Source organism: Misgurnus anguillicaudatus, chromosome 20 (genome assembly GCF_027580225.2).
Source record: "Misgurnus anguillicaudatus chromosome 20, ASM2758022v2, whole genome shotgun sequence".
NCBI lineage: Eukaryota > Metazoa > Chordata > Actinopteri > Cypriniformes > Cobitidae > Misgurnus > Misgurnus anguillicaudatus.
The window spans coordinates 17100360-17112089 of record NC_073356.2 but is presented as its reverse complement, the minus strand read 5'-3'; the positions used below and the strand labels follow the sequence as shown (position 1 = coordinate 17112089).

The window sequence follows — 11730 nt, the reverse complement described above, 5'->3', positions numbered from 1 at the left end:
TAGTAAGTACAATGGGTATTTTTGTAGCAATAGCCAAAAATACAGTGTGTGTCCAAATTTCCCAAAATCACTAGGATATTAAGTTTATTATTGTATCTTGGCCAAATATGGTCCTATCCTAACAAACCATGCATCAATGGAAAGCTTGTTTATGTATAAATCTTAATTTAAAAAATAAATAAAAAAATTGTCCAGGGTCACTCACAAATATGCCTTATTTTATATGGGCATGAAGAATAGTACATAACTTATTTGCGGCCACATAATTCCAGGGTCTTTTTAAAATATATTTTTTAAAAAAATGAGTTGTTTTGTTTTTATACAGTATATTTCTAATGTAGTACATTATATTAACATTAAATTTCTTATTGAAGTATATCATAGTGATTCATTTAGGTTAATCTTTTTAAAATATATTCTAAAAAAATGAGTTGTTTTGTTTTTATACAGTATATTTCTAATGTAGTACATTATATTAACATTAAATTTCTTATTGAAGTATATCATAGTGATTCATTTAGGTTAATCTTTTTAAAATATATTCTAAAAAAATGAGTTGTTTTGTTTTTATACAGTATATTTCTAATGTAGTACATTATATTAACATTAAATTTCTTATTGAAGTATATCATAGTGATTCATTTAGGTTAATCTTTTAAAAATATATTCTAAAAAAAATGAGTTGTTTTGTTTTTATACAGTATATTTCTAATGTAGTACATTATATTAACATTAAATTTCTTATTGAAGTATATCATAGTGATTCATTTAGGTTAATCTTTAATCAATTTAGATTTCGTCTCCAATGTTATGAGACTTTTATTTTGACATAAATCCGCTCACTAAGGCTGTACCCCGGAAGCAATCAAACTAAGCTCCTGTGTTTCTGCAAACATAACTAAACCAAACTTCTTACATTTTTGGACACACAAATTGGTAATATTAGCAGAATATTTCCACTAATAAATATAAAATGTCAGATCGCAAACGAAGCCGTGAAAAGCGCGAGGACAGACATGAACGAAAAAGACACAGAGAGTCAAAACAGGAGGAGGACAAATACACGCATCAAACCAAGAAACTCGTGCATGAAGTGCAGAAAATCAAGCATGTAGAGACTTTGTGAGTATCACAGTTAATATTCATAATCTTAATATCTGTAATGTCTTTGGAAAGAGTTAAAATACTCTTTTTCTGATTGATTTCTAAATGAAACATATTGAATTTTCTTTCTGATTTTTCTTTTCAGCTATGAAAATCCTCCACCCGGACTCATAAAGGTTTGTCATGGTTAAAGTTGTTTCAGATTCAATGCCAGTTGTTTTGGAAAGCACTGCATCTTGGATTTAATCAGAGATGGTTGTTAAATGCTTTAATAAAACGTTTGGGATGAGGATTTTGCAACACATGCAGGACTCTGCTTTTGCAGGAACATGATGACAAACCAGAGGATTGTATTCCTGATACACCAGGCAATGAAGATGCCAGAAACTTTCTGGCTCATGCCCCCACTAGAGGACTGTGGATGCCTCTGGGAAAAGAGGTGAAGGTCATGCAGTGTAAGAAAGTTGCCAGATATATTTACTCTAACGTTACCCTTGAATAACTGTGATTGCACAAACTTAAGGTAAAAAAGTCACTTTTAATGACAGTCCAAGATTTTTGTATAAAAATTCGCATATTTACTCGCAAACTTGCTTATTATGGGAGTTTCCAATAGTCTGTAACTTGTATTAGCAACTTATTGCCAGGTTTATAAATACTGTGTACACTGAAACCTTTCTTGAATGCTTCTTAACAGACTATACAGAGTAGAATACAGTACTCTGTACTGCTAGTGACATAAAATATATATATATGTATGTATTTATGCATGTATAATAATATGCAGAAATGACTAAAAATAAGTAATAAGTGCTAGACAATAAAGAGACGAAGTGAATAGTAGTGTCATATATTTATATTTCTGTGTACATAGGTTGGAGATGTAAACGATATGGGCACAGAACAGGAGATCGTGAATGTCCTTTCTTCATCAAAGGCAACCAGAAACTGGAGCAGTTCAGAGTGGTGAGTCCACTGCTGCTATATAAGTGATTCATTTTAAATAGATTTTAAATTGAGAATTTAAGTCACAAAGTAGCAGATTAGCCTATCCGCTTGTTAAAGAGATAGTTCACCCAAAGATGAAAATTCTTTTATTGTTTACTAACTCTCATGTTGTACACAGACATCTATACATTTCTTTGTTCTGATGAACACCAAGGAAAATATTTTGAGGAATGTTTGCAACCAAACCACGTGAACCCCCATTCACTTACTTTGGAAATGAATGGGGCTCATGGTCAGTTTGGTTACAAACATTCCTCAAAATATCTTTCTTTGTTTGTACAAAAATGTATACAGGTTTGTAACAACATGGGAGCGAGTAAATGATGACAGAATTTTTATTTTTGGATGAGCTGTCTCTTTAAAGCTCACATAACACAAGCTGTTTCTGCATTTCTGATGTTAATCTGGAGTACCTATAGACCATTTCAGCAGTGACAACATAAACAAGCGGCTTTTGTGGTCATCAAGTAACTTTTGGTAAACTCTGCGAAGAACAAATAACAACAAAGTCCTTTTAAAGTAGTTTATTTATATAACAAGCAAAATAAACAACACGTAGATTACATAGGAACGCAAAACATTTGTTATTATTAGTTGAGTTTCAGCAACTAGTCAGACCATTAAACAAACAGAAACCGGAAGTAAAGCTCGAACCAGACGCTTATCGCGTCACCGCACGTGCGCCCGATGAAACAGTCTATAGAGTAGTATTGCATCCTTTATATCTCCGAAGAGTAGTTTAATCAGATTTATAAGGGAAAGATTTGCTTTACCGATTGTTTCCGATAACGTACAAAAAAATAAAGAAGGAGGAGTTACTACCGCGGGAGGAGCGAGTACGAGTCATGCAACACTATACAACACTGTTTAACTTATGATTTACTACATGTTCGTGTCATTTATATAATATCCATGTGCCTTTTTCCAACATAAGACAGAAGTCTTACGCACCGCATGCAACTCATGACCCGGTTGGGACTTTTCAATGAAATCCAGTGCATCAAACACACACGCAAAACTCCACTGCTACCCCGGATAATAAACTATATCCATTGTTTCCATAATGCTGGCTTTCTTCTTCTTACATTCAAAAACACACACCTCTTTCCTACTATTGTTAAGTTTTGAAATTAAACAAAGCTGTCGCGTGATGTGATGTTTGCACGTTCTAGCATCTCCCGCTGATTGACGAGTGGGCGGGGTTTTCCGGGGGAAGTGCCCATATAAAGAAGTGATACGTATAGAAACCCCAGAAACGTCAGCTGGACCTGTAATCGAAAAAAACTTGCCGAAACTTGTACGACCCTGGAGAAGTGCATTCGGCACAGAAATACTCTGTAACACACCCAACTGCTTTTTTGGCACTACGTTTAGCATGAGGAAACAACTCTGTGCTAAATAAGTCAACTAACTTATATGCTAAATAACTGTGTTAATAAGTCAGAATGCATGAAATACCATTGAACCACCCCTTTAAGCCTGTGTCATGCACCGTTTCTGGGTCGAACCAATCTCAAATACCATAGGGAAATAACAAAAAATCACGCTAATATGCGTATCATAATGCAAAACTACTAAAAACACCCGATCCTAATTTTATCTGCATAAAAAAAATCTGAGATGACAAAGCATGGACAAGGATTTTTTATGAATTATTAATATATTGTTGTCTGTGATTCTGTGAGCTTGCTGTGTACACTGTGAGTTTATAAAATTTTCACTTAAATGTGTAATAGAAATGAATGTTGCTCATAAACGGCTGTTTAAATAATATCTTCTACTAACGAGTTGAGGCTTGGACCCGGAAACAGTATTCCTTACGTCATGACTTAACAAGCAGATATAAAGTGCTCTGATGCAAATGCTGCTAAATGCCACCTCCACCAAAGATGAGTTAATGAGATAAAATCAGATAATGATATTAACTTAATTATTATATGGTAATAACATACTTTCACTTCAAATTTACTTAATCCCGGCCCTAAAGCCATTCAGAAATGCACAAATGCAGAATCCATTAAGAGTCAGATTAAAAATTACAAGGAAACATTTCAGACGCACTTGGAGGGTTTTGCATCTGAGCTCTTCATATGCTTTTAAGTGTGTTCTAACTAGTGTTGCCAACTTTCTTACTCTGAAATACGGGACAAATGTGGCCTGTCGCAGCAGTGCGTATATGGTTTTGTATACAGTGTATTTAAGCCATTTGTCAAAATGATAGCTAATCTCCTAATTAAATATTAATTTATAACTCTTATGCCCTGGGAACATACATGGTATGTTTATTAATAGTTTGTTAATTTACAGCAGGTAGCCTACTTTTAACACAGTAAGGCTACTTTTGAACCATTAAGTTAACTTTACCTGTCTAAAACAAAACACTTGTGACTCCCTAAAACGTTATCCCCATCATTTTAATCTTGTGACAAACTAAACTTTTTAAACATAGATTCTATAAAATGTGGTCGTCTTACAGGGTCAACATCAAAAACATAAATTAAAACACACTTACAGTATGTGAATCAGAAGCACCAAAATGTCCTAGTAAAGTTGAAAATGATTAAATCCTTCAGATTGATGCGTTTTATGCAGGTCTGGATCAGCGATCTATTCAGAATTGAGACCAAACTTTGCAACTATGCCGATTGTATACAAACAGCTAAGTAACGGACTACATAAAAAGCAAACATAAAATCATATTATTTGATGTTATCTGACTGTCGTTGTGGCGCCACATGAAGTCGAAGCCTGTTGTATCAGTCACTGGTTAAATCAAGCGTAGCAGTCAAAAAACGGGACGCATGACGTCCCGTACGGGACAAATAAATTAGGCTTAAAATATGGGGCGTCCCAGCTAATCCGGGACAGTTTGCAACCCTAGTTCTAACATATCAAATAGCAATAAAAAGTAATAAAAACGTTTCTTCAGGGTTCCCACGGGTTCTTGAAATCCTTGAAAGTTTGTGAATCTGGGGGAAATAATTCAAGGCCCTGTGAAGTTTTTGAAAATATACATACATAGATACAGGTCATTGGATGTGCTTGAATCTATTTTATGCAAGAAGTTTTCTGGAAAAAAACCATGTTATTCCCTGTGTAGTGTCGGATAATATCATAAAAATTCTAGCCTTTTAAGCACACATACTAAAATGTTCGCTTAAAATGCTTAAATTGCATAGTTGTGTTTGACACATGAAAACGTCTCGGGTTACGTATGTAACTGTTGTTTCCTGAGAAAGGAACGAGACACTGCGTCTCCCTTGCCATACTTCCTGCGTCCCTGTTACGCCGTCTTTGGCAATATTTCAGATAGCGATATACTTCCTGGCTCCCGCTTCACCCTGTCTTTGTTGTTAAGCCCCATCATTGGTTGTATTTGATATACACATTCAGACCCACTTACCCCTGGAGGGGTCTCAAAGTGTCACCGCAGTGACGCAGCGCGAGTTCCCTCGAAATGGAACAGTAACAATGTATCATAAAAGGTAACACGATGTAACCTTGCTCTCACTAAAAATGTGTCCCCACATTTAGTCCTTGAATTTGAGGGTATTGGACCTGGAAAGTCCTTTGAAAGGTCCTTGAATTCGAACTGTTAACTAAGGTGTGGGAACCCTGTTTCTTGTGCAACATGATTGAAATATAAATAGTGGTAAAACCAGTGAAAAATGACATTTTCAAGTTAACATTGGAATAAACACTGAAGATTACAGTTTAGATTTTTGGACAGGACATTTTAAGCTAGGTATTGTCACATTAACCATCATTTGCTACTTGCTAGCTGACTTTTAACATCTGACAAAATTCTGACCAAAACCTGACTGACTGTAATGCATTTTCTTTCATCCAGTGTCTCAAACAAAATGCCTGAATATCTTTAAATGATATAGGGGCAGTTTTCCGGACAGGGTTTAGATCCAGGACTAGGCCTTAGGAAGGATATTAGGAAATGTAAATCGTTTTTACAACGAAACCTTACAAAATCATTACAGGTGTGAATCTTGAGACAAAACAATGGCACTGATATGTTAAGATATGTCAGTGCAAGGTGTTATTAAATTATTGCAGCTTAAACATACATTTTAATCTGGGACTAGGATAAGCTCCGTCCGGAAACCACAATATTATGTATGAAACTCACAATCATGATTTTTTACTCAAATGCTCTCATTGTGTCATCTCAGTTCCTTATAAACCTAATTTAGCTTCTTGTCAGAGTAAAACCACATAGCCTGCCAATCAGATCCAAGCTTGCTGCTTTAACCATCTCTTGCCCATTTTGTCTGCAATATTAGACAATGTACTTTCTGTATGCATTTGGTTCGAAGCTGTGACTAGCAACCTACTAACTGACTGTTGTCAAATTACCCAGATATAAGCTAGTGAGGCATAGTAATGCAGTTCAATGTACTTTCAAATGACTGTATGTTTCATTTCAACCAATATATGTTACATCAGCCTGTAGCTGTAGTTATAAAACATTATCATTTCTTTTGTGAGGACATATTATACACTCTTTTTGAACATGTCTGTGCTTTAATGTTTTGTGATCAAAAATCTCAAATTTTATTGTTTCTCACAGGCACATGAGGATCCAATGTACGATATCATCAGAGAGAACAAGCGCAATGAAAAAGAGACCAGGTACAATGATAAGAGCACCCCTCACTGATTTTAAAGTTGTGTATTTGGCACACTTATGATTTACTATATTAAGAGTCAGTCGTTTTACTGTAAAGGTCTGTTATAGGTCATTCCTGAGGAATTGTGTCAGTGCTACAATGTTGCAGACGATTACATAACTTCTTACTCCGTTGTAATTATGTTGATTTGAGGCTTTGGCTACATGGGAGTAATTAGAAACCATTATGTGGGTTGTAAACCCATCGTGGGCCATTTGAATGATTTAATTCTTTGTTCGTACATTGCCGAGATGCACATTTATGGCCGAGAAGCATTACTAAACATTCCCTGGGGACTGCCAATTTAAATTTCTCTGCGAAATGTCGAAAAGCAAAGAGTAGCTTTTGAAAAGAAGTTGAAAATCTGGCTGCTTTAAAATTGATGCAGTCTTCGCAGCGTGCGGTGAATGAAAGCAAATCTAAAATTGAGCTGCGCTGGATGCATGGTGTGCTGTGTGGTTCCCAAGGATACGTGGATCCTAGAACCCTCTGAACAGCGGTGCTCTCATGAATTGTTAATAGTTTCAGGTCACTGTGTCTTTCGAAATCATTTTCTTTCTTTATTGCTGATCTAAAGCAATACAATTGTAATCATGCAATTCAGGATAATAGGATTATTTTTTGAATAAATAAATAATTCCTGTTTCATGTTGAAATATGGTTACATTTTTTGTGTCACTTGCATGATCAAATAGAATTTAGGCGAAAATATTGAATTTTTTTTTGACGTCCCTGCACCAATGTTTTGATAGAACTTCAATGTTTTATGTTTTGTCTCATCATATTGGTTTGGGATATGTGTCCCTGTCTGTGAAATCCAGATTAAAGTCTCACAATTTGATTTTGATCTGAGTTATTAATTTCAGTCATTATTTTAATCTTTGACATGACTTTAACTCAGTCAGTGTTAAAGATATCAAAGTTATATTTTCACAGAATGTTCTTTACAATATGTAGGATGATCATATGGGTGATTCTCACGAAAACTTGGTTTTAAAAATGTCAAGCATGAAAATGTAAAAATTGCTTAAATTTACTTTTTTTCCCACCAGACATTGAAAAACAAAGTCTGGAGTAAATGGGAACATTAAATTAAAAACTTTTACTTATCATTTAACACTTTTTGTAACATAATTTAAAAAATTAGTCCTAAAAAATCTCATTACCGCAACAGTCAGAAAACATCAACACTGACATATTTTCAAAATGACATGACAAACCTGAAAGAACATAATTTGGAGATTCTGCACATGCATTTAAAATCAAAGTATTATGCTTCTATTAATTAAATTAACATTTTATAAGCATCTGTTGCGGTAATGATAATCAAAATGTCGTGTAAGCATTCTGACAAGACAATATTTCAAATTAACTGAAAAAAAATGATCTAACCTGGTAGCCATCTTGAAGTAACTGGTCCATGTGCTTGGTCACTCAAAATCAAACTTTATTAAAATTCTGTATGTGTGCTTAAACTGTTCTCAAAAAGTGTTGCGGAGGATGAGAACATCAGGCATGGACACATCATTTTCCTAATTTTTCTTCATTATTATTATACATGAATATTCAGTAAATGTTTTTTCTGTCATCTAAAGTAGTCTAGCAAAACATCCATTTATTTTTTTTCTTAATATTTTTGTGTTAATTTGATTAAATTACAACATAACGCATGTTCAAACACAGCCGGAAACATTGCAGTAATGAGAATTTCAGCAGAAAATGAGATAAAATTTCCAATTATAAATTCTTATGTTGAAATCACACATTGTGCAAGGTAGAACACAGTATTGTGTTAATTCTGATGCTTTTTAATGTTACTATATTACACATTTTAAAGCTAAAATCATTAGTGCCGTGGTGTTTCAATGGTTTCGTGAGAATCACCCATATATGACAATTCATTGTAACAAAGAAAATGCACCCTGGGTAACATTTAAATGTCCTTCCTATTTTAAATCTGTGGTTCATTGTTTACATATGTCAATGTTTTAAAAATATAGTGCATGAACTGCTAATGAAGACTCTCTTCCCTTCACCGCAGGATCCAACAGCTGAAACAGCTCCTGCAGGACTCCACCTCAGACTCTGACTCCACATCCTCATCCGATCACAGTCGCAAGAAGAAAAAGAAAAAAAAGGAGAAGAAGAAGAAGGAAAAGAAGAAAGAGAAGAAGAAGAAAAAGAAGAAGCATAAGTCTAAGGGTAGTGATGATTCGGACTCAGACTGAAACAGTAAAGTCATTTGCTTATTAATAGAAGCTTATAAGGCCTTTGGTGAAGCAGCGTTTCAGATGGCTGCCTTATCGGATGAAGCCTCTTCCCAACTCCCCAAGCCATCTTCAGATCTGCTTAATAATGCATGGGAGCATTTAATCCTCTCTTGCATGGAATGCTTAGGATATGGGCATCTCTGTCATATTTCCGGAAGCTTTCATAAATAAATAGTTTAATAGCTTATTTCTTAGACTTAATGACCTTGAATGTCTTTAAGTAAATATCAGATATATTTAATTTCTGGAATGTATGTTGATTTACATTTGGGATTGTTTCACTGTGAAAATGGCAGGCATTGTGATGTCATCTACTTAAGCGTTTTATCTTGAATGTTACATGTGTTTTTACATGTAAACGCTTAAGTGCTGTACTGTCATGTAAATAAATCTGTGAGTTTGTTGACAGATAAAGCTTTTAATTTATAATATGGTTATATAATGATCTCTCTATATATAATAGTAATAGTACACATTATTTTGTGTATTTGGTATAATGCAATATGTTTGCATGGTTTATGCTTAAAAAACACAATATTTCCCACATATTGTACATTTTTGTAGCTACAGATATCCTGCCTTCCTCAAACGCTCTGATTATGTACAAAACTCATTGATTTGAAAAGCTCTGTGTCCCTGATTGGCCAGCTAAAATGTATGTTGTGATTGGCCTGAATACCTGTGATGTCAACCGAAAATGTGACGCTCCTTACCATGTTTGAAAGATTCGCTCACAATCCAATGCGGAGTAAATTTACAGGCTGTAAGTCCGATGTGTGAGGAATTGTGATAATGACCGTCGTGTCCACATCAACAAGCCCAGGAAGTAAACTGTTGCCTACAATCTGTGTGTTTGTTGTAGTCCAAGAAAAAAGATTTACATTGGAAACGATAACTCAAGTCATCATTTACTTTGGGGTTAACATGTACTAATACACACTTCAGAGGCTAGTTGCTCTTTAAAGGGACACTTCACCCATTTGGATTAAGCTATGTATAGTTAGAACCCCAGTCATGTTTTTGAATGGTCGTGCATCATTCCCTCTGTTTCCCCTGAGACAGGAGAAATGTGGATTTCAGTGTTGCACTTCCTTCTTTCAATGATGTAAAAATCATCATTTTGCATTATTGAAAGCAGGAAGTCCTGTATCTTTGTGGAGGGGGTGAGACTACAAACACTCCTTTTCTCGGTCAAATAGGCACCAAATTCGAAATTTATGTTACATTTCGACTTCAAATAGGATTCACTTTTAATAAAGATTAATGTTTCCACGGGTGAAATGCTCCTTTAAGTGTTTGTATATTTGACCCAGTGTGTTAAATGCTATAAGTCATCCTAAATAATGTAAAGAACATTCTGTGAAATACAACCTTGATATCATTAATATTGTCTGAGTGACGTCATATCAAAGACAACTTAAATTAAACTTTGATGCTCCTAATCTCATCATTAGATTATGAGACTTTAGCCTGGATTTCACTGACATTTTTTGAAATTATGAGTGTGAAATTTACATTATTTACATCATTTGGAGCACTACAGGTGACACAGAAAGTATACAGTAAAGCTGGGGTGCATCCAAACAGTTGCTAGATTTGTCGTTAGTTGCTTTATTGTAAAAAAAAAAGTCGCTTAATTGGCAACACTTCCTCAGAATTTTCTGTTTAGCAAGTAAACCCCACCCACTGTTTAACATAGGCTTGGCATACAAGTTGACTTTGAAAATGAAATCATTAAATAAAGGGGGCCATAAAATAATAAATTTACATTTTAATTAGATTTTTGTCACTTGTTGCGTAAGCATTAATAAAACGCCTTTCTCTTTTCATTTTAAAATTGTCAGTCTTGCCTCGAGATTGTAATGAAAATAAAATGTTAAATCAACTGCATCTTGAAAAGGAAATAATTTCTTTAAATTTTTGCACTCACTGAAAAGAAATGCAGCATGAAGTTAAAATGGTTTTGCAAGTCAATTCAACCTACTTTTTCAAGTTTTGACTTGTGATAAGTTATATAAAAACAAATTGAAATTGTTAAAACCTAATTTGTTACATATGTTGATTTACAGTACATATTTTGCCTACAGTTTTCTGTAATAATTGCTAAATCTGGTTTTAATTTCATTTATATTATTAATTTATTTAAATTAATTCCATATAAGCACAGCCAATTAGCACCTTTTAAAGAGGTTGCATTGATTGACATTATTCACATCATTAGAGAAAGGGAGATAAGCTCTTCCTTTGATGTTGTCACTTGTCACCATTTTGTATGGTCACCGTTTTGTACAAAGATAAACAGTGCATAAAAACATCAAAGGAGATCGAATTAATTATTAATTCAATTAAAATCAGAAAAAAATCTGATAAACACAGGCTATGATTTGCACATTTAGTTTTCATGGTTTTTGAACAACTTGTTAGTTAACCCAAATCTTTAGTTGTGTGTGTGTGTGTGTGTGTGTGTCTGTGTGTCTGTGTGTCTGTGTGTGTGTGTCTGTGTGTGTGTGTCTGTGTGTGTGTGTGTGTGTGTGTGTGTCTCTGTGTGTGTGTGTGTGTGTGTGTGTGTGTGTGTGTGTGTCTGTGTGTGTGTGTCTGTGTGTGTGTGTCTGTGTGTGTGTGTCTGTGTGTCTGTGTGTCTGTGTCTGTGTGTCTGTGTCTGTGTC

General features: G+C 34.5%; 1 protein-coding gene across 1 annotated transcript; it reads left to right on the top strand.

Annotated features, from left to right (window-relative positions):
• The first annotated feature begins 833 nt into the window (after positions 1-833).
• On the top strand, positions 834-9908 carry rp9 (RP9 pre-mRNA splicing factor). Its single transcript, XM_055220533.2, has 6 exons — positions 834-1122; positions 1250-1280; positions 1430-1559; positions 1979-2070; positions 6695-6756; positions 8836-9908. The coding sequence occupies exons 1-6, from the start codon at positions 974-976 to the stop codon at positions 9020-9022; spliced, it is 651 nt and encodes a 216-aa protein (XP_055076508.1). The 5' UTR covers positions 834-973; the 3' UTR covers positions 9023-9908.
• The last annotated feature ends 1822 nt before the right edge of the window (positions 9909-11730 follow it).